General features: G+C 43.3%; 1 protein-coding gene across 3 annotated transcripts in view; it reads left to right on the top strand.

Annotated features, from left to right (window-relative positions):
• Positions 1-20,697, top strand: part of PIK3AP1 (phosphoinositide-3-kinase adaptor protein 1) — a 39,440-nt gene extending 18,743 nt beyond the window's left edge. The window contains exons 3-17 of one of the 3 annotated variants that reach the window (XM_026050749.1): positions 2,531-2,679; positions 5,111-5,255; positions 6,220-6,362; positions 7,380-7,512; positions 8,218-8,414; positions 10,181-10,370; positions 12,957-13,052; positions 13,471-13,647; positions 14,438-14,500; positions 15,454-15,659; positions 16,883-16,955; positions 17,307-17,462; positions 19,188-19,258; positions 19,800-19,915; positions 20,136-20,697. In XM_026050749.1, coding sequence (XP_025906534.1) covers positions 2,531-2,679; positions 5,111-5,255; positions 6,220-6,362; positions 7,380-7,512; positions 8,218-8,414; positions 10,181-10,370; positions 12,957-13,052; positions 13,471-13,647; positions 14,438-14,500; positions 15,454-15,659; positions 16,883-16,955; positions 17,307-17,462; positions 19,188-19,258; positions 19,800-19,915; positions 20,136-20,190 — 1,970 coding nt within the window. In that variant the 3' untranslated portion in view covers positions 20,191-20,697. Of the gene's footprint in view, positions 1-2,530; positions 2,680-5,110; positions 5,256-6,219; positions 6,363-7,379; positions 7,513-8,217; positions 8,415-10,180; positions 10,371-12,956; positions 13,053-13,470; positions 13,648-14,437; positions 14,501-15,453; positions 15,660-16,398; positions 16,861-16,882; positions 16,956-17,306; positions 17,547-19,187; positions 19,259-19,799; positions 19,916-20,135 lie in introns of those variants that run through there. The other 2 variants (XM_026050742.1, XM_026050759.1) reach the window with 2 other exon arrangements.
• The last annotated feature ends 2,607 nt before the right edge of the window (positions 20,698-23,304 follow it).

Here is a 23,304-nt window from a genome sequence, read left to right as displayed (position 1 = left end):
TATGAGTATTATCAAAAGTAGTGGAGTGGCTTCCTCATCTAATGCTTGCATGTCCACAAATTGCTAATGTGAATGGAACTTGCAAGATATTTTCTATCCATAAGTATCTCTTGGCTGCTTATAGGGGAAGTTGATAATCTGCAATTTCAGAATTTTGAGAGAAAAAAGAGTTGAATGATTCATGTGCGAAACTTGGAATGCTTGTTTCATCAGCTGTCAGTCCAATAACTGAAAAATACTGCTTGTTTCTTCCCATATTACCTAACAGCTCTATTCTTACGTGACCCCCAGGCAATCAGCTCTGTTACAGTGACGCAGAAGCGCAGGACAGGATCAAGCAATACTAGAACTTCTTAAAAGCTCAAGTACAGACTCCTAAAATTCTTTCATGTGCAAATTTGTAACTGCTTGCTCCCCTCTTATCCTTGGCTACTGAGGAGGGTTTATCTGGGGTCTGCATTTCTAGGCTTTATTCCCCTGTGGAATGGAGCCTACGTTAGGTAAGGTGGGAACAAATTACCACACTGGCCACGTTCTGGAGTGATGGTTGAAGCATTTAGTATCAACGTATATGCAAGTGTCAACCCATGCAGAAGTTTCAGGATTTTTAATGCTAAGCTGTGATTTGGTCAGAGGTCTCAATATTTCTGATTTAGTCATACTGGAAATGACTAAAAAATTACAGAAAGTCCATTCCAATGGCGGTCACCTCTCTTCCTCCTCTCCAGTGGCTCTACTGCCTTGCTGTGCCAAGGGCTTGAAGCAAGAGGTGCGGGGAGGACGTGGGACCGGCACTTTGTTTCCCCCTGTGCAACTGCCCAGACTGGCGCTCCCAGCAGTGTCCCTTGCCCCGAGAGGAGGGTTCCCAAAACTGAGGTCTGGCTCTTGCGGCTGATGACTCAGTTAAAATATTGAGTTAAAGAACGTAAAGCTTCAGTCCATTTCCAGGAATACTTTGTATGTTAAAACACTACCCTTAGCATGTAGCCCCATGATGAGGTACTCTTTTCTTAGCCAAATACGTATATTCATGTTGGTGCAACTTTGAAATCTGTTGACTAAATTACAAATGCTTTTGCAGGTTTAAAAAATGCTGATGATGGCAGTGATACCTTTCTAAACTTTTTAAGGCTGCAAGTTTTTGTACCTTTTCTTCCTACAGTAAACGTTAGAGCAATAATGTAGTCGCACTCCTGCGAGCAAGCTTACTTGCTGCTCAGAGTGATTCGCATGCTTCAAGTTCAGTGTTTCAGCTGAATCATTTGCTAAACTTTTGTGGCATCAAATCTGTCTCCTGAAAACAAAACTTCATCTGTGGAATCAAAAAAAAAGTATTTAAATGTTTTTTTTTAAGGGATTTTTAGTATGTTAAAGTTAAATCTTCATTAGTAATAATCACAGAATCACAGAAGGGTTGAGGTTGGAAGGGACCTCTAGACCTCTAAAGATCATCTAGTCCAACCTTTCCTGCTCCAGCAGGGATACCTGCTAGAGCAGGGATATTTAGACTTAAATCACTAACTGTTTTCTAAGTTCCCTGAAACTAGCATGACATGATCTGCTAGTCTTTTTCATTAATTCTGAGTATTTTAAATACAGCATTTCTTACTAATATAAAATCTCTGCTAGTCCAAATCTGAGATTTTTATGTAATGAATAATTTATATCTCTTTTTACAGGTGTGTTTTATGGTAATAAAATAAATAAAAGTAACTTCCAAAATGTCTAGCTCTTCAGAAAAAGTAATTCTAGTTGTGATAGCTACATAGATTAAATTCTTCTATCTTAATTCTTCGTGTGTGTATGTAACCAGGGGTACTGTTTCAATTCACTCTTTCATCAAAATAAACATTCCTCTCGGGAGATGGGAGTGAGACCGTTGTTCTATATGCAGGCTATAGGGTTACATCTGTTTTTCTTTCCTCTTGGGCTTGTTTAAGTAGAGTTTAAGTAGAGTGTGGTGATTCTTCCTCCAAAGGCTTTGGTGTGTTGCAAGTTCACTATTGTGTAGATTCAGGTGTTTGCAGCTCCTGCTTTAAGGGGCAGGTTTCCTTCCGAGCGCTGCCTGAAGTTTTGCTTTCTAGACACAGCTGTGAACCCAGGAGGTGCAGCAAGCAATTCCAACAGGACCCGGAAAACTAAGGACACGGCTGAAATTTAAGGAGTTTATTCCAGGAGAGGAGGACTTGGGCTCCGGTTGCTGATCTATATAATCCTTGTATTTCCTGTGAGGAAGGGACTGCCATTTCACCAGTGTGACTTCGTGTTGCATAAGTGTGTTCAGTGCTACTCTAGCACTTCTGTGGCTTAGCAAATGTTCCCCAGCAAACCCCTTAGGGGAATAAATAAGGAAACTTTGTAGTTTCCCTTTTTCAACTAGTTCCCCTTTTCTGAGCACTACTTTGAGAAGTGCAGCAAGTTCCCTCCTGCTCCATATTCTCTTCTAGGCTGTTTCTCAGGATGTGTATGATGTTTTCATGCATTTTCARCAAATGGGAACAACGTCACAGGACTCTGTGCTTTATTTTAGACTCGGGCTGTGACTCTGTGACTGATACGGAGGCAGAAGACGAGAAGAACCCAACCTACTCCTCCACACTTGCCATGAATGAAGAGCATGGGTCRTCCAAGAGCACGGGGGACCATCCAGTGGTGCAGCCTGACCATATACGTTGTGGGGTACTGTATGTCTGCTCCTCAACAGTGTTCATGTTGTAGGCTGATGAAACTCCTTATGCACATCTTTAATGCACAGCATTACTGGAATGGCTAGTAATCCCTTATTCCCTCTCTGCCACCTTCACTCAYAGCCCTTGTTTTCAGTGTCATTTGCAAGAGCTGACTACCCTAACCTGAGTGAACAGCTAGGTGTTGTGCAGGGCCCAGTGTTTTCCAGGCTGCAGTGTCATTTTTTTTTTGACAGTCTCATTAATCTCACTTTGTCTTGTGTGTTGTAAGGCAGGTTCACACTCTTGAATACCCCTCTGGTAAGATTTTGAGGCAGAAAGTGAACCAAGGTGAYTGCAGTGAACCAATTAACACCAGAAACTAAATGCAGTCTAATACAACAGTTCTGGTGCATGTCATGCAAAGAGCTTGCATTATGGTTTCCTGTCCAAGCAACAACATTTCTTAGTGTAGCATCTCCAGACAGAAAACTGTAATACCACGTGCCAGGAGAAAAGCGTGTGGCACAGGCAACCTCCCCTCCTCTGCAGTGTACTTTCCAGTCAGTGTAGCTTGGATTTTCATTGCACAGTTTTGAGGTGTGAAGCACTAGTGTGGGAGGGACTGGTCAGGAAATGTTAAAGCTAACAGTTCAGCAGAGGTTCACTGAAGTGTGACGACTGCTTTACATTATTTCCTCCTCATGTGATTGTGGCAGGGGCAGATTCAAGCTCCAGTACACTTAGGCAATGTTGTATATTTTTCCCCTATTCATATCAGTTTTGCTACTTTATGGGATTTGCAGTTTCTCATGGCATTTTTTCTAAAGCACCAACTAAAGGAATCGTATAATTCAGGAAACCTCTGCTTTTACTTGAAGTGTGATCTTCATGATATGCTGACAATGAGATTAAAAAAAAAGAGGAGGGGAGGTAAACAAGAAGGCTTAATTCAAAAGCAACATCCTGCCTCACTTCTGGTTTTGCAAAGGCCCTCTGGAATGCTATTGGCTATACTCTTAAGTTAGTCTACAATTAAGTAGCACACATTCTGCTGCAGGGAAACAGCAGAGAGAGTAACAAGCCTGAAAATGGCCGTTAGAYCTTCCCTCCTGTCTTGGCAGGTGCTGAACGTGATAAAAATGACTCTGTGATTCCTGTAGTCAGGTACATGGGTTCATTGTGCAGCCTCAGTGTCTGCCCTGCAGCGAGCTGGGTGTGCACTGCACTGCAGCCTGTGGCTGGAGTCACAGCTGTGTTGTGTGGGGCTGCCTGGTGGTTTCTGAGWATGAGCCCCAAAGCATGGAGCAGATCTGCTTTTGAGGTGTTATCTGTGAGGAACGAGGACTGAAAGGCAGTAACTGCCATTTTAGGAAGTATCCTTTCCTGAGCAATCCATGTGGTAACTTAGGAGCTGAGCCTAGCAAAGGCATGCTGGAGAAGTCAGCCAGTTCCTGGATTGCTTCAAACTTAGCAAAATTGTTTGCTTTTAAGCAAAGTGAATCTACCTGAATAGAAAACAGAAAAGTGGATCTACATGATTTTTTTTTTCTATCAGCTCTATCAGCTCTAGTTGCCTGACCATAGGAATACTAGTGTATCCCTGTGTATTTGTTGGGCATCYGTTACTGCAATCACTTCACATGTTTTCATGTTTTGGTTGCATATCTTGATTTTTCTTAACTTCCTTGCTGGTGGAATTTTTTCAGTGCTATAAATTGACAGATGTGAACAAAGTATGCTTTACAGTGACTGTGAGATAAGTAAAACTGTTCTGCCTTGGCTTGTCTGTGTTTTAAGTTAAAGATAAATATATTGACTTCAGCATGGCAAGGAGTATTTAGGAATGGAGTCCAGAGCTCAGGATAGAGCTGTTGAAGATCCTGGACTGAGATATTCAGAAACATTTGAGTTATCTACAGCTGCTGTGCTGCTTCTATTGGCCCAGGCAATGGTTATGTTCAGCATAACATTATRGGCATGAAAGTCTCTTCAGGTTTTGCTCAGACTAGTTTATGGTATTTGATGTAGTGAGCTGTGTGAGCAGCCACAGGTCTTGGTGATACTGAAAATCCTGATGGAATGAGAGCTGAGCAATAAGATACTTGCAGTACAGATGAGTATCACAAAAATGGCCCAGAAATATGCTCACTTGAATTCAAAGTTCCTTCCTTTTTGGAACTTTTGGAATGGAGCTCTGCTCTTTGAGGTTGATGTTGTTCAAAATAAATGGCAAGTTGGATATGGCAAATTCTGCTGTTAYAGAATTTGTCAGCTTAATGCCTATGCTGGTACAAGCTTGTAGARAGAAACCATCTATGTAGTTTGGAGTAGTTAACAGGAGAGCTGAAAGAAGCTCCTGARAACTACTCAGAACCATAGAGATGATTGATGATGATTTACTTCTTACGTTCTTACATTGTAAACCAATGCTTTTGCCTTAGGTGCAGACAACAGTTTATATTATCATGAAATGCAAGCTAGATGGGAAAGTGAAGACCGAAGTCGAGTTCTCTCCAGCGAATGCATCAACTGTGCGTGTGCCGGCCAAAATGGAGAATGAGTACACGGTCTCAGTGGAGGCTCCAAGTAAGCTGTGTTGAGGCTTTTTTCACTYCTTTCCTTCCTTTTATCTCTTAAGGTATCTGTCATGAAAGGTGCCAGAGCCGGGTACCAGGTAGGACTTATAGGAAAATCATAGGCCAGGAAATGCATGTCCCATCTGTGATACTTCTGTGGTGTCGAAGTGAGAGAAATTGCTGCTCAGGACCTCTAGTTTGCCACTAAGTAATGGTAGGGTAGCAGTGCAAAGGCATCTTACTGGCTGTTCAGAAAGCATATTAGAGCCTTCAAAGTACTATGCTTTTTTACCATCACCATATTAGTATTGGCAGGGTGTCAAGAGTGCCGGTAAATAATTTCATCACTATAACAACACATTTAATGTGTGAAGATCGGTGTGAGATCAGAGCTGAAACTGTTTATTCTAGCTTGCCTTTTAATTCAGAGTTGCTCTGTCATTGTACATACTTACGTTTACAGAAGTTTAGTTGTCTGAGCTTTAGATTCACAGAGTCTAAGGGTAAGATTTCAGAAGTTTTATAGGCTTTATAGTAGATTCCCAGGATGGTTTATTTRATCCACTTCGGCCTATGCTCTTGAAGACTCAAATGTGCCAGATGTGAAAACGGACTCCAATAGTCATTATGGCAACTCCCATGAAGTCAGGGATGTGGATGGATTTAAGGGAGATTATCTGAGCCAAGTAAAAATTTCAAATGAATCTGTTTTAAATCAAAATGTGTAATTTAAACATCAACCCAGTGAGCTAGCCATGATGTGCGCTAATATGGCTCTGAAAAAGGTGCTTCAAAAGTACTCTCTTACCTTGTGTTCAGACCAACATCTTTTSATGACTTTTCATGAATTCACAACATGAACCCTTCTGGTGTCTAGCTGACTTCTACACACTTTCCCTATCCTTAGATCACTTGATGAAGACTCATTCCCATTGTTTGTTCTTAATGGTGATTTCTTCTCTTTCTTTTCAAAGATTTAACTTCTGGAACAGTGTCTGTGCAGATATATTCAGGGGACTTGATGGTGGGAGAAACAAGCATCATCTATTATACAGATATGGAGGAAATCAGCRATCTGTTGGCTAATGCAGCTAATCCAGTGCAGTTTATGTGCCAGGTAATGACTCAACAGCTGCTTTGGAAAACAGCTGTTTCAGATGGCTGACAAGTGGATATAAGTAAAAACACCTGCTACATGATAGGGCTTCTGAGAAGAAGTAGTAGCAGAAAAAAAATTGTAAGGTTATTTTGTGGGTAGCCTAACAACATTCCCTTTTAGCAAATCATGATTAGAAAAAAATGGAATGACAGAACTGGACGATAACGGAAGTTTATGAAGAAATATATAGTTGGAAAAYGGTACCTAAGCTTTTTGGAAAAGATGTGAAAAGCTGGCAAAGATTCTGAATAGCTGAATGAAATAAAGTAAAATAAAACTGAATTTATTCTTGGTAACTATTTTTAAAGACAATCCTGACTTCTCATGGCATGTTTTGGACACTCTAAGGGAACACTTAACACTACTCTAGAGGAAAAGCTTTCATGARCAAGTTCTCTAGCTCTGATGCCTTTACTGCCTGTCTGTGTGTCCCTGATCAGCCACGGAGCAGATGCCTACCGAGTACTGATAGTCACCAGCAGAGCGGGGCTGATGAGTCKCCTCTCTTCTTTTTAGTTCAGGTTATAAAGCAATAGGTGCCTTTGTGCCTCTGCTTGGGAAATAGCAATGCTTGACAATCTTTGATTAAGAATTGGTTCCAAAAGCCAAACCCAGAGCATACATCAGAGTAATTCACAGTGAACAGGTTCCTACTTGGYGGAGGAATTACCCTTCATCTGTGGTTTCAGAAGGGAGATGATACTGATCAGGGAAGTAGGAAGTAATTGTCCTCCCTGCTTCCAGTTACATAACTGACTGTCTCCTTGCACTGTGATACTTGTTGTGTTTTCAGTTGCTTTTGGAATATAAAATCTCATCTATTCAGATCAGTGATACTTGCTGTTTCTAGACCAGGAAACTAGTGTAGCATTTTCTGATGCATGCTAAACAAACCTTACTAAATCAGCTTATAAATATCTACTTAACAGAACTGGGAAAAAAAAAAAAAAAAAACCACTTTCCATTTATCTCTAGGCCTTTAAAATTGTACCATACAGCATAGAAGCACTGGACAAACTGCTGACTGAGTCATTAAAGAAGAACATTCCTGCCAGTGGTTTGCACCTCTTTGGAATCAACCAGCTGGAAGAAGAAGATATGACAACAAGTAAGTTGTGAAGTTTCTTTTTTTTTTTTTTTCTTTTTAAACTTCCTCTTTAGCAGTTGTGTTACTTGAAGGTACCTTGGAGCTCCTTAACACTGCAGTGTTGCAGCACATATATAGGCTGTCTTGAAATGCTCGATCTCAGCCAGGAAGCTAAAATTCTGATACCTATAGAAGGGACTGCTTTTTTATTTGGGTCCCTTTTTACTACATGCATTGGTTTCATATCACTGCATGTGACAGCTGGAGCCATGTGGACAGCTTCAAACAACTAGAGTGAAAAGGCAGTGCCCTCCACCTGTCTTTTCCCTTTTCCTCCTTCCAGTGTGTGACATTTCTCCCCAGTTCCATGACTCTGCTCTAATTTGCAGAATGGACCCTTACTAGCTGGATAAGTGTGAAACCAGGGAACCTTACGCCTGGTTCCTGCTGGAATAATGATTTAGGGAAGAGTGGTCCCACATATCTCCCACTATTACAGTACAAGATTCCCTACTAMAGGTCGTAGAACTTAAAGCTGAAGATGCAGTAGTTACTCCTGATAGTTCATTTGTGCCAAGCWAGTTCCATTTTGTAATGGTGTAAATAATTCTCAGGGCTTTCACACCTGCTTTGGTCTGTGTCTTAGCTTGGAAGTCTTTCTCACCTGCTGTATCTGTTCTTACTAGAGAGAAGCTTAGATTTTAAATGGTTCTTTTTTTCCCACAGATCAGAGGGATGAAGAATTGCCAACATTGCTTCACTTTTCTGCAAGATACGGGCTGAAGAACCTCACTGCGCTGCTGCTTACATGCCCAGGGGCACTGCAGGCCTACAGTGTAGCCAACAAATACGGCCACTATCCGAACACGATAGCAGAGAAGCATGGCTTCAAAGACCTCCGGCAGTTCATTGACGAATACGTAGTAAGATTCCTTCTGTGCTCCCCTACAGCAGGCCTGGGAAGAGGCTTCTGCAGGGATGTGGTAGCTTCTGTTAGGCTTTTCTAACCCTCCAATCTGGTAAAAATACCATGTCCCTTCAACCTGCCTGCTTTAGGGAATAGTACAGGAAAACAGAGGATAGTTGTGTAGATGCCAATCCCAGATGGTTTTTGATTAGTCATAGTGTGATCTGCCTCTGCACACAAGGATGAATTGGGAGCTATACAGAAGAGCTAAATACAGGTCATTCCCTGTTCTGAGGTCAGGTGGCTGAAAAATTACCAATGTGATAAAAGTCTTTTGGTTGGGGCAAGTGTGAGATGCTTGGGACATCTTGCCAGTCTCTCATGGCTGGGTGGTCCTCTTCTGTCCTCTCCAGCACTGTGGCAGAGCGGGCCCTGCTTGCTGACCATCAAGGTGTCTATGTGCCTTAGTGCCAGGCCACACAAATGATGTGTCTGCTGTAGGGTAGTGCCTGGGAGCACTGTGTGTTTGGTGGCACTCGCATGGGGATCTGGAAATCCCAGGAGACAGTTTTACCCCCTTTTCTCTCTGGGGTAGGTTAATCTGTACCTCCCTAAAGCACAGCATGTCAAATGCTGACCCRCTTCGACTGTGGAGGGAAGTGTGTGTGGAAACATTGACGTGGATGCTGTGTGGACGGAGGCCCATGAGGTCGGAGGTGTGGATGGAAAGGAATATCTTGCTGTACAGCAACCAGCTAAGAGAGCAGTGCTCATGGCATAGTTAKGCCTTGGGGAAGAGGGAGGCTTCGTACTTGCTTTCTTGTGTGGCTTTGAAGGACCTCCCTCATGTTGCAAGTGTTTGAGAAACAGCTCTGCTATCCTGCAAACCAAGAGATTGCCTGTGTTGCAAGAATAGCTGCCTGCTATGAGGTTTCCTGTCAGACACTTGGTGGAGGTGGTCTGTGTACTCCCACTTGGGGTGTTACGTGCTGCTGCTATTGCCAAGAAATTGAAACTGAATCCAGAGCAAAGCTAACACTTTGCTTTCTTGTAAGTGCTGTGAATGTGGCAAGCTTTCTCATCGCTTCCCCAGAAATAGCATTTCACAGCCTTATATGTTCAGAATGAGCTTTGCTTATGTTCTAGGAGCTTGCAGATAGCAAGCAGGAAACAGAATTGGAGGAGGWGGAGGGAGGCAGTAATGGCTGCTCAGAATGTATCAGCTCCTCCTGGTTTCAGCTTCTCAAGGTGAACCTGGGGAGTTGCCATGTCGTTAATATTATAGCAATATTGGTTATTAATCTATCRTTTATTAGAGGAATTGGGATCTCTTCCCAGCCCACAGGCCCTACCACACTTTGTGTCTACAGTCATGGTGTAGATGAAGTTAAATGACCTATGTGTGACGCCTTGTTTCTTAAAAGCCATCTTGTATGGAAGCTTTTGACTATGCTTCCACCACTTGTTTTGCATTGTGGATCCATGTGATGGGAGTCAAGTGGCTCTTGTTCACATCCTGCTACTGGTAGGAGCACCAGGTTTACTTCTGYTGTGGTCCTGTAGTTTCATGATTTTCAATGTAGATCCTGAAAGCTGYGCCCAGACAGCTGTAATGGAAACTTAATATATTTAAAAATTCATGGTCTTTGAGAGCAGAATGCTTTTGGAAGGTTCCTTCCATTACTGATGGGAGAGAGATCTCCTGCTTTTCTTAGATTCTCTAGATTCCGTATTTAAAGGAGACTTGAACTTTTTTTTTTTCTTGCATTGCTTTCTTTCCAGGAAACTGCAGATATGCTCAAGAGTCACATTAAAGAAGAGCTGATGCAAGGCGAGAGGGATGAGTCTGTTTATGAGTCCATGGCTCATCTGTCCACTGACCTGTTGATGAAATGTTCCCTGAATCCTGGCTCCGATGAGGAGCTCTACGAATCCATGGCTGCCTTCGTCCCCGGTGCCCCAGAAGACCTTTGTACGTATGATCTTTGTGATGTGCCTCACTTGGAGGCTTCAGCTGCTTCGTCTCATACACATAGCAGAGCCCTCGCTGAGGTTTAGAGTAAGGGCTCGTTAGAGCTTTTCTGCAGTCACTCTAAGGAAGGGAGTCTCAGTTCTAATGTTGGCTAATTAAAATATGAGTTGCGTGAGCTTTGCCATAGTTTGTGCCAAAGCTTAGTTACATGCCTAGTAACACACCAGTGTGAGATGGGCCGCTCTTAGGCACTTTCTATGAAAACAGGAATAGAAACTGATAGTTTTGGAGTACCGTGAATGCTAGAGGATGCACAGTGTGTTTGGTGTGTGGGAAGCATGGGGGAGTAGAAGCAGATTAATAAACTTGCTCCTAATTTGAGACATTGATGAAAAGAAGGATGCTCCTTGTTGCAATTAAAGTCTGTGCATTATGATATGGACAAGGAAGTCCTCCTTCATATCATAAAGTCTGAGCTTCATGAGGAGGCTTCATCCCACAGGTATAGTTTATGATTTCCTCAATGAGCAGAGAGCCTAGCTTTGTTGTAACTTAGTGCCTGCATAAGGTTTCCAGTGTTTCTGCACTTTTAAGTATGCTGCCTCAGGAGAGAGGTTTTCATACTGAAAAGTTTTTTTTCTTGCTTATGGACTATATATGTTCTGGGCTGGTTTTATCTCACTTTCTTTTGATGAAATAACACTATAAAACACAGCTCTGTGACTTGTGGAGTCCAGGAGCTTTTGCTGTCAGCTCCCTGCCTGAAATCATAAACTTTTCCCTGTGAAGTTTTGGCTGATAACAAAACCAGGATTATTCTTTACCTGAAGGTAAAATAAGCAGTAAGGCTGATTCACTCCTGAGGAACAAAGCTGCTGTTGTCCCCTGTAATATGTGGGGGGCATTTCTAGATGTTTGGAAGCTCTGCCAGGAGCCTCTGAATGAGCTTGATTGATGAAGACTGGGRAAAGGGAAAGTCATGCCTAAAACCACTAATCTCAATTTACTTTCTTCCACTGCTGAAATATCTAGATGTCCTAGAAACCATGCAGGACATATTTCCCTCTTTCATGGGTGCAAATCAGGCTCCCTGTAACTTACTACTTTTGAACTGGCCTCTGGAAAGCTGCTCTGAAAATATTATGAAAGTGTCTCCATGTTGGTTTAGATCGTTTTTCCTCACTGACCAGAAACAAGAAYGGGGTGAGAGAAAGGCAGCCCTGCAAACTGCTCTGAGATGCCTGGGTCTCCTTTCCTGCTGAAGATAAGCACCACCTCCCGCAATCTGCTGCCYGAGCTGCTTGTGCGTGTGTTCCTTTTCCCATTGCAGTCCAAGAAGCATTTTGTTGGGCATTTCAAGTAGATGGTTTTTTCCACACCAACTTATTCTGTCTGACAGAGCGAGGAATTTCAGAGTGTTTCCTCCATATTCTAGAGTTCCCTTGTCTATTGCTCCTGTGCACACACATCTATCACCTTCCRTCCAGCAGACTTTTACTGAAAATCTCTGTATTTCTTGTGCAGTCTGTTACTGTTTGCCTGATGAACATATATGTCTCTTTTGGGCTCTACTTAAAATTGATTTATATTGTAGCAGGTAAAACTAAATTAGCACAGTGCTTCACAAAGGTGGTTTCTCTCAAAGTAAAGGCACTTAATACAATTAGGGCAAAGGCAARCCCTCACTGAAACTGGGAGTGCTGCCTGGTTAGGACTGCCACCACAAATAAAGACTTCAAATCTTTTACAAACTTAAAACTTTCGGAGGATGAAAAACTGCCTAGGAACTCTAAACAAGTCCTGCTGTGGTCAGAGCAGCCCTTAGGTGAGCGGTTACATTAGGCTGTGGTGYAGAGGACAATACCCGGGTCTTACTTCAAGCGTGCCCTGCTGGCAGGGTGCCCATTTATTGCAGTCAGACTGTGCTCCCACCASAGGTTCTCAGAGAACTGATCGAAGGGAGGTTGGGCACCACAGAGTCAGTTTGTCTGCCAGGGGCTGCTCTGAAAACAAGGTAACACAGGATTGGAGTCAGTGCCCAAGTACTATGCCAGCTCTTGTATTCTTCATTCTTTGTTTTTCTGTGCATTTTATGTTTTTCTTTCTCTCTCCTTTTGGTCCTGGGGAAGCTTTTACAGGGTAGTGAAGAAGCTGCACAAGGACCAATATACATAACCTGATGCAGCATCAGAGTTGCACAAAGATGTGCTAAGTTGCTAATTGTCCCTGTAAGTTTTGAGATAAAACTGGAAAACATTTTGTTAATCTACACACAGTGTCTCCTCCTCCATTGAAAGGAAGGGCTCCTTTCCASGTAGGACTTCATGCTCTGAGCAGTGCAGGTCATAAAGTGCTTTCCCTCCCAAAACCAGGGCAAACTTACCAGCAGCTACTGTTAGTGTCTTTGTCACTTATGCTTCTTATTCCTCCTTGCTCAATAATAAAATATTCTTTGTCACTCTAAACACCTCTAGTTTAATCAACACTTCTAGCTATTCTGAGTTTTATCCAATAAACCAAATAGGTTCTTTTGAAACAGGACATAATCAACAGGTTCATCTTCCTGATGTGTTTTCTTTTCTCTAGATGTAGAGATGCTTCAGTCAAAACCAGACACTCCAATTGACAGAGAGGAAGTTTCCCTAACTACAAAAGACTCCATGCTCCGCAAGTTTTTAGAAGGTGAGAGCTGTTGGGAGAGATGAGAACAGCACAATTAAGTAAATACCATTTGAGATTTCTGCTTGATCTGTAAGGATAGGAGCCAGCCCCACATCGTTTCATGAGAACAGCCTTGCCTTGGGGAGTACAGGCCTGTGAAGCTTGTGAGGTCATCTCACAAATGGAGTTCCTTCCTTACCAAGGATGACCAGTGATTTCAAATTCCAGGCCCTGCATACTAGTAAGGCCAAGCACATAGYTGATGTTTACTTAGGAATACCTGTCTTTTATTTCTGTGTAGGTTTTAATTCTGCTGCCAGTGAAATGGCCAGGTTGGTAGGAATGTGCCACACSGTGCAGCAAAGTGTAGATGAACATGCTGTGCAGAGTGTAGGAATGTGGTCAGCTTTTTGCTTCTTACAAACTTCTCCTTTTATAGGTAACAGTGTGCCAGAATCACAGGAAGGAGTGTACCAGCAGTGTGATGAGGGAGATCTCTACTATACAGTAGAACAAAATACTATTCCACAGGAAATGGCTAGCAGACCTCCAGTTCCTGTTCCAAGACCTGAATCCAGCTCTCCACAGCCAGACAATGAGCTGTACATCTCCAAAGGTGAGTTAGGTACCAGCTCTTAAACTGTAGGCTGACTTTGGCTCCAGGTGTCATTCTACATGTTTTCTGAAACCTATAGGTTATTTGGCTCTGGAGCCTTTCTCAGCCTGTAACAGCTGGATTACTTTTCAGATCCAGTTTCAGATCTTTTTTTTCCTACCTATTCTGAAAGTGTGGGGATGTTGTATCCTGAGGTCTTGACCTTAGCTGCTGCTTAATGAAAGCAGTAGGATAACAAATTTTCTGCAGCCAGTAGGAACAAGTCTAACTAAATGGGTGATATACGGCAAGGTCACAAGCAACCTAACAGACTGAGGCATTGTTCCTGTATAATGGCATCGATTCAGTGGCATTTGTATAGGATGTAGTTTTATATCTCAATCCCTCCTTCTGAGATGGGGTTTAATTTAAAGAAAGCTATGCATATTGGTTCCTAGGCATTTTTGAAAACTTGGTCATAAGATTTCAGAAGGTGCTAATAAGAATTCCAGTCAAGTGCAGGAATGTAATTTCAGTGGTGCTTTCTCTCCACCCCCCATTCTCCCGCTTTTCCCATGGGGGAGCATGACAGAGCTGTGAAATAGCACATGCAGATCTCTCTCAAAGAYGGCTGAGTTAAATTTTTTGAGGCCAATGGAAAGGGAGTTCTGCCATACCACTCCTTATTTAGTTTTCGCCCACGGGCTTTCATGAAGCAGCATAATGTGGTGCAGAATTTCTTGTGTTGAGCCTTACTATTTCTATCTTCCTGAGTTTTCTTTTCAGTGTCTAAAGTGTGCTTGTTTTACAGTTTTTGCACAGAAAGCTCAAAGACCTGAGAACTACTATGTCTCTAGAGGAAGGATTAAGAAAGGTAAGTCTGAAGTTTGCCCCAAAATGTTACCAGTAATCCAAGACCAAACCTGCTTGAAGTAGTTGTATGTGGAAAACATATKGGGTATGTTAAAATTACCAGACAAAGGATAACAGTTTTATATGAATGTCCTATTAAAACGTTAATTACCTTGTGTAACATTGGACACTTTTTATGTTTTCAGATTATGAGTAATATTTTTTATCACATCCTTTACATATGTATCCTCTCAGAGTTTGCCCTAAGACAGAACTGTAAAAAWCTCTGAAGTCCTTTTTTAATGGTGACCTATTTTATAGAGAAATGTTCCACTTCTGATCTTCTGGATATAATCGCTGCCCAACAATCAAAATGTCCTGGAATATAACTGTTAGTGAACTATTTCCCATTGATCTCTGTTYCCACATTGTGTCCTTATCTTTAACCTCTAGTCCTGTGCACTATCAGCTTCCAGGATCCACATTCTGGCTTTGATATCACATGCCGGGAGCTCTCCCTATGATGCAAATGAAGTAGAAAAACCTGGCATCAGTAGGATGGATTTTCGCCTTTCAGTTTCTGGAATTGCACTGCATAGATATTCTAGGAATAGTCCAGTTTTGTGACTGTGGACGTAAGGCTRTTTAGCAGTTTGCTAGGAGAGACTTCTGCAGAGGTGAAACAGAGCAATTCAAGGAGTACATCTTGTGCTGTTCCCTTAAATTATGCTTTTAAGAAGAGATTATCTCTAGGACATGTTGGCACCCAGTGCTAGCTCTGAGATGGTTCTTTTAGCCCCAACAAAAAGTTGGATGTCCTAAGGACAGAAGACGTGTGCTTAGGGAAGCATTTAATCCATGATATTAATTTTTTAGGCATCTCTTTATATTGAGGTTGCTTAAATATCTGTACTTCCAGTGCAAAGAATAGGTGCCATTAGTACAGTAACGTGTTTGGTGGTGGTGTTTCCCCAGAGCCAGCAGTGAGACCTGTAAGGGACCTGTCCCAATCGAGCATATACGATCCATTTGCTGGGATGAAAACGCCAGGTCAACGGCAGCTGATTACGTTACAAGAACAAGTGAAGATGGGAATACTCAATGTTGATGAAGCTGTACTTCACTTTAAGGAGTGGCAATTGAACCAGAAAAAGAGATCAGAATCATTCCGGTTCCAACAGGTACTGACTGCTTCCAATGTTTAAGAAGTGCAGCTGCCTCTCTATGTATATATCTTAAATATATCATAAGCAGTTTGGTGTGGTTCATTTCTTTCCCTGCTGGAGCAGGCTTTGAATGGCTTAGCTAAATAAGGGAATTAGTGTGCTGAGAGCAGTAACACTGCTATCAGCAGAACMAGTAGCCATAGCTTGAAGTCCTGATTCTCAGCCTCAAGTGCAGTTCCCACTTCAGATTGCTGCTTCTGGAGCTCTGTTCATACTGTGGAAAAGTCTGTCATGACGCTTGAGGTTCTGAGATTCTGTTTTGAGAGTGGTCAGGACAAAACCAAGATTTTTTTCCTTTTCCTCATACTCCCATGGGGAGAGTCTGTCTCTTCAGAAAGAACTCATGGGGAGCCCTTCTTCTGTAAATAAAGCAAGCAGCACTGCTCTCGTGGGCATCTGTGGCAGGGAGAAACTCTATGCCTGTGGCCTGTTGCTGTCTAAGAGCTCAAAGGCTGCAATTAATGTTCCTGTCACCTTCTCCTTCGCTTGAACCTCAGTCCTGTGAGCATTTTTCAAAGCCTCTCTTAAAAATGTTGCCTTATCTTACAATTGCTCCTTCTTCCCTACCTGTCCATGGACTTCTACTTCTGCATATGTCTGTATTTTTCTGTTGAAAGTATCTCTCCTTCCCCTTTCTTACAGTAAGGTGCAGTGTTCTGTCACATAAAGAGACTGTTACCAGTTACATTTACAGGCTTCCCCTCTTGCTTCTGTGGAAACGTCCTGAATTCTCTCTGAGCTGTTCCTTGCGCTCTGGCTTGTGTAGCAGCTTTCTCTGCCCCTGCACTCAGATTCACCTGTTTGTAAGTACAAAAAGGACTGTATAGTGACTTGAACGTGAGTCTTGTTTCTAAGCTAGTGTCACTAGCAGTAGAGATGAAAAATGGAAGGAATTCTAAACCAAATGTTCCTCTTATCTGCAAATACCATTGAGTCTGTGAACTTGACCTGAACATAAACAATGAACAAATGTAAAAAAAACTTGGCTTCTGAAAGGCATATGTGGATTTCTGAAGGGAATAGATTAAAGCCTGTTGACACGGCTTGGACTTCAGCCAGGTCTAGCAGACTTTCTTGTAGCTTTGTTGCAAAGTTAGCTGAAGTGTTACTGGCATTGTTAGAGCTGTTGAGCCTCATTTACATGAAGCCCTAAAAAGATACTCTGCTGATGTTTTTAGGAAAACCTGAAACGGCTACGAGACAGCATAACACGGAGGCAAATGGAGAAGCAAAAAATGGGCAAAAATGCAGGTAAGAGTCTCTGACTGACATTCTCTGGTGATGAAGTAGCTGATTACCTTTATAAGTTCTTCAAGCAGAAATGTGTCTGTCTAGTGTATTTGTTGTGTGATGTGTTCGTATTTACATCTATGTCAAAAAGCATCCAGAAAATTGTGACCTAARACATGGGGAAGCTGCTTTACTATGTTTTTGAGGATATGGAAAAGATGCTTACGTCRGTGGAGAAAATTGATTCCTACACGTACATTTATGATCCCCTTTACATGACTTTAGCTTTGTGCTGGGATGCTAAGCTATTTCTCAAAGACTAGACTTGCATGGTCCCTTCTGAGGTCTTTCTTTTGGATTTTTCCCTTCCAGATTTGGAAATAACTGTGCCCATTCGGCATTCTCATAACACTCTGGGGAAACCAGAATGTGGCATATATGAATATGCCCCCCGGAAAAACAYTTTGCCACAGAAAAAGGAGATAAAGCGAGGAGACTGGAAAACAGAAAGCACATCAAGCACAACAAGTAAGCAAATCCTGGGTGTCACCCCTCTCTACAGGGAAGCTGAATGGAAGAGATTTTCTCAGCCTGACTTTGGAGTCAGCTCAGGTACAGGACTTCCATTCCTGAATCTCCAGTGATGACAGTGCCACTCTAAATCCTACGTGCTTCAGATTGACTGTTCTTAAAACTTTAAAAGCAACTTCAGGTATATCGAGATGCTTTGACATGCAGCTTGCATCTTTCTCTACCTCTACAGTAGGAAAAAATGAAAGCTAAATGAAAGACTTTCCTGAACCTTTCCAAAGAGGGCATGTCYCTACTTGTCATTTCTTAAATATAGATGGCAGCTGCTCTCATAGAAGAGAGGATGCTCCCTCACTGTGCGCTTCCCAGGAGGCAGAGTGCAGTTCTGCTCTGAAGGGCCTAGCTGTGCTGCAATCTGAGAGCCAGTCCTCCACGTGCCCCTTCAGCTTTACAGATGGAGGACAACGTGTTTCACTGATGACAGTTTGGGACCTGAATTCTTGAATGATTTGGACCCTCCAGCCATTTTTATGATCTTTGCCTTTTATTAAGTTTAATCTGTACCAATTAAATCCCTGAATTCTCATCGTTACTGCAGACTTAGTAACTCAGAAATTAACATTGTTTTGGTCCTCTGAAGAGAAAATGGAGTCCCAATGAGGTTACTGCCTTTATGGCCCTTGGCAGGTTATAGCTGGCACACCTCTGAGGCARCRGTCAGAGGCACCTGATYGAAAAAAAAATAATTTGCTTATAAGCAGTTGTAAGGGAGACGTTAAACTGCCCGCAGAGTTCACTGTGTGCAGTTCGGCACAGTTTCCTATGGTGTGATTGTGAGAACAGACAGGAATGTTTGATATTTGTTGCTAGCAACAATTAACAAAGAAAGCTGCAAAAGCCAGGCTGGGGAGGTACTGCCATCTTCTGAGAGCCTCCTTTACCACATAGAGCGTTTTGAATATATAGAATTATGTCCCCAATATTGTACAGCCCTGTAAAATACAATATATTTATGATTGAAACCAGACAAAATAGCTGTTAACGATATGTTTGAGAGTTGCTATCCCTTTYGGAGCTGACATGACTGATCACAAAAACTTTCCCTAGTCTGAATCTACGCAAGTTAAATGGATTTGCCCAAATGGTTGCTGAAGTTCTTTGAACACAACTGTCACTTTTAGCCCTGGAATGGCCTAGGAAACATTCCTGTGATAAGCAGCTATCTTTGTGATGAGCAAGCAGTGGGAATGATAACCTCTCATACAGCCACAGCTATTCCAGTAATAAATGTGTAACAAGGTTCTGAACCACCTACCTCTGTGTAGCTGTTAACAGCCTGGAGATCAACAGTTTCAATACACATAAGCTTGGGCGTGTAGCAGTTGTGAAAATATTTATCTGACTTGCAAGCTTATATTGGCACCACACTCTTTTAAATAGATTATGGTTGTAGATATTCAAACATAACTCTGAACCTAGATAGGGGAGAAATCCCTTGAAAGGAAGGAAAACTGATTTAGTTTTGTGGTATGAGTTGTGTGAAATGTAGCTGGTAAGATCACGAGCATGTGAAAAGTAACAGTGAAAATAAAGCTTTTAGCAATTATTTAGGTGAATTTCTGAGAGGCATAAGCGTGAGATTAAAAGGAGTCCTAAGGTAGTGTTTTGCAACTGTCACCAGGATTTAATAACCAGTTTGTTTTTCTTGCTCACTAAACCTAGGTAGTGCAAGTAACCGCTCTAGCACTCGGAGTATATTGAGTGTCAGCAGTGGGATGGAAGGGGACAGTGAGGTAAGCCCACGTCTTTGTTATATATGTCCAGTGGCTTTAGTGTACATGGCTTTGTTTTCATGCAAAAGAAAAAGAGCTCAGGTCTGGCATTGTGTTTGGAGAAATGTCAAAATGTAGTCATCTRTGTTGTGAAGTCAGCAAGAAACGAGTTCTGCTGTGTGTAGCCCCTTCTGCACTCTTGTCATCTTCTGCTCTTACTAATGCAGTTYGGAAACTGTCTGTGCCATTAGTGCAAGCCACTTCTGCCTATTCACCTGCCTAGGTGGCTCACAGGCTTTAGCTGGGTAGCCAAGGTTAGTTTGTAGTCTCATTTCACAAAACACTAAGCACACAAATGCTGTATCACTAATAGCACATCTGTCTGCTTTCTCCATCACCTCTGTCTACAAATGTGAACTCATGCCAATGAGTTCAGCGCAGAAACTCTGTACCAGGAACAACACTGAGGGAGATGTGTGCTTTAGGGGTGAAGAAGCATTTTGGAAGCATTTGGATCCTGATGAGCTCTTTTTTTTTTTTTTTTTTTTCTTCCATTTCACAGGACAACGAAGTCCCAGAAGCAGCTAGAAGCCACAGCCCTGTTGCCCACCAAGCAGAGAGGCTGCCTCTCCCGCTGGCTGAAAGGCCTCCCCGAGTGCCTCCCCGAGGCGCCAGCAGGTAAAGCCGGCACGGAGCTCACCCATGAGCAGTGATACCTGCACTTGTTGCTGAATCATTGGTAACCTATTTTTTGGTAACCATCAGTATGTGCTGCCCTTCTTAAGTAACTGTTGTGTGTGCAGCATTCTTAGGTGGGTGGGATGTTGCTGTGTGCTGTACGGTGTCTCAAGATTCTATTTTGATTTTTTTTAATTCTTATTCTGTATTTTTTTCGTAGGCCTGTAAGCAGTGAAGGCTTTTACCCTCCACCTGTGCCCCCAAGAGGTCGCTGAATCTTTCAACATTCATGGAATATGATTTTTTTTTTTTATTTGGATGTATTTGTACAGATGTCTTTGGATTGTTTTAAATTATTTATAAGCAGGAGAGAAGTATTTTCTTCCCCTTCCTCCACCATAAAGCTCTRTGACCTTTCCCATGCTGTTTTGTTCAGACTTCTGTAGCTTCTTTGGAAGAATTTTGGTGCTTTGGGCATACAAGGAAAAGTATCAAAGTTGAGAAGGAGAATGCTGATGTGCCTTTTGGCAGCCCTGCACCAGCATGGAGTTTCCCTTTGATCAAGAATTTGCATCTTCTTAGAGATTAAACCTTGTTGATCGTTGTTGCCAAAAATCTCAGTACAACTTAAAAGAGCTTTACAGGAAAACATGTGTTAGAAAAGAAAAGAAAATCCTTCGAAAGACTTTGTTTGAATAACACTTATTACAGCAGGATATGGACACAATGAACTTTGAGAGGGAGTATAGTCTCCCTCAAACAATCATTAAACCATCGAAGGAGGAAGATGTACAAGGATGTTTCGTACCAGCCTTGAAAGTTTCTTTGCTCTTCCTCTTTCCTCTCTGAAGAGAACAGACATTAGCAGGGTGTTGTCTGTGCTATATTTGCCATGAAAATTCCCATAACAGCTGCTAAGGGACTTGCTTTGTCACAAAACAGCTGTACTGAACCCCTTTAACGGGGTAGAAATCCCATGACTGACCTCTTGAGTTAGGGGAAGGAATGAGCAGCAAGGCTTTGACCTTCTGTCTCGCTCGTGTGTGCTCTCTGCAGCAGCGATATGAAGCACTTCATGCTGTGGGACAGCATAGCCACTCTCCACTTACACACGTGCATGGCTCTCCAACACCAGCTGCGTGGTCAGCCTGGCCCATGGCAGACAAGCAGCCTGCTGGGGGCCTGGGCAGCAGGGCCAGAGAAAGGCTGCTTGCAAGCTGAGGAAGAGCATTTGTACCTGAGTACAGGGAGCACACCAAGCAGAACTTCATTCTCATCCTTCATTTCAAGGGGCTGGATGGTTGAAGAAGGGTGTGGGGCTGTGCACCTGTGTGTGTGTGTGTTTGTCCACGAATGACAGAGGTGAATGTTTAAGAGCATGTGGGGCAGATAATTGGTTTCTGAGCYGTTCTCTTTCTTCCAGCCCTCTGAAATGTGAGTGTTACATGATCTCTCATGTTCAGAGAGAACATACAAAGGTTCTCTCCACCATGTAAGCTCCCCCTGCTCCCTCCTGCACCTGAGCAGGAGCTGAAGTTGTAGCCCCTGTCTTGCAGTGCAGGAAAGCTAACACAGGCAGTTATGGGAGTGACAGAGGTGCAGCTCTGGTGACTCGGCAGCCCTTGAASAAGGGCAGAGGAGCCCCTGCTGCTTTCAGGGAAAGTTAGCAGAGGAAAGGATGTTAAAACAAATGAACTAAAAGCTGCCACTCAAGGGTTTCATTCTCTTTAGCTGCCACTTGTGCTTTGGATTGTACATGGTCCCTGGATTTGGCTCATGTTCCCCATCTCTTAGTCCTGACTGCAGCTCTGCTACAGAGCATGGAGCTGTAATGTGATAAGAATTTATCTGCTTCCACCTCTACCCAAGGTACACAGAGAGCCTCAGGCCATTCCCTACTCGTTTGCTTGTAAGTTCATCTGCATTGGTTTAGGGATCTCACTGACTATCGATCACAGCAAAACTACCCCTCTAGCCAGGAGAGAAGGAAAAGCACTGAAATGATTTCCCTGTCAAATGCAGGCAGATAACTGAGATGCAGGCATGGCTCTCAAGCCGCTTACATCTCTTCAYGTCTACCTCTCCTTAGCTGCCAGCTCGTTCCCATGTTCCAAACTGCTGTGATTTCACTGAGTTGCTCTCGGCCTCTTGCAGCTCAGGGGCTGGRGTCCTGCTGTGCTGGATGAGCGGGTGCTGCCTCAGCTCAGAGGAGACTGCAGAGGAAAACTACGTGCAGCCAAAGCCCTGGCTTCTCAAGGGCACGCAGGGGAGGGGGATGTAACGTTTCCAACCACGATTAGAGTYCAGGAGCAAGAACGGAGAAGATAGTTGCTGAAATTGGCGGTAAAAAGTAAGCGGCCTTTAGGGGTAGGGACGGGGACCAACCGACCAAGCCGTGGTGGAGCTGGTGGGTGCAGATGCGTTGGCTCCTTGCGTGGCAGAGGTGCCACCTCCCTCCGTGGCAGGGCAGGGGCTGGACCCCGCGTTCACTGAGAGACCCGAGTGCCGAACAAGCCGCGGGAGCCGCAGCCGCCGCTCCCTGTCCCCAGGGTCATCCTCGGCTTTGGGCTGAGGTGCAGCGATGAGAAACAAACACGCGACGTTATTAAAGCTGTCAGTTCTTAAAATGTAAATAGGGGTTTTGGATGGCTCATGACAAGCATTTCTCTCCAGAGGGACCTCGTGTCTCCTGAAATCAGCAGGAGCTTCTGAATGTCCTGCCTGGAAAAGGGCTGTTGTAAGCTTAGCTCCCTAAATTATTTTAGGGGAAGAAGAATGGGGTGTGCAAGACCACAAAGGGAAAAAGCTCTCACGGCTTTTTCCATGGTCGTTGGTAAGCAGAGAAGAAGYTTATTTCATTGTCTTTTGCACAAAGCAAGAATAGCTTATAACAGACGGTGGAAAGGAATCCCTTTAATTAACATCTGTATTTATTTGTTGGCTTGTGCAATATTTGAGAAGATGTAGCTCATGTTTTGGGCTATTTAATACCGGGTTTATTACATGTGATAACTTTTAAGAATCGCTTTTGTATTCATTCTGTATAAATGATGTCTGAACAACAGATACTTAATAGGGTGAGAGTCTTGGGGGTTTTTTTAATGTATTTTTTTTCTTTCTCGAACCGTGGCCTTTTAATTTAACCTATATTTAAATAAACGAACAGCCCCGGTGGGGCGGAGCAGCGCGCGCCCCCGCCCTGCGCCGCCCTGCCCTGTTTGTCCCTTCAGGGCCTCCGTAGGCGCGGCGCTTCCGGTGTGCGGCGGATGACGTGGCGGCGGGGCGGAAGTGGCGTCGTCGGTCGGCGTTGGCGGCGGGCGCGGGCCGTCTCGGCGGCGGGGCCTGCAGCGCGCGCGGGGACCCGACATGGCGGCGCCGGCGCTGCTGCT

Source organism: Nothoprocta perdicaria, unplaced genomic scaffold (genome assembly GCF_003342845.1).
Source record: "Nothoprocta perdicaria isolate Ctin4 unplaced genomic scaffold, notPer1 scaffold_110, whole genome shotgun sequence".
Lineage (NCBI taxonomy): Eukaryota > Metazoa > Chordata > Aves > Tinamiformes > Tinamidae > Nothoprocta > Nothoprocta perdicaria.
The sequence above is the reverse complement of the archived record's forward strand: the minus strand, read 5'-3'. Positions and strand labels throughout refer to the sequence as shown.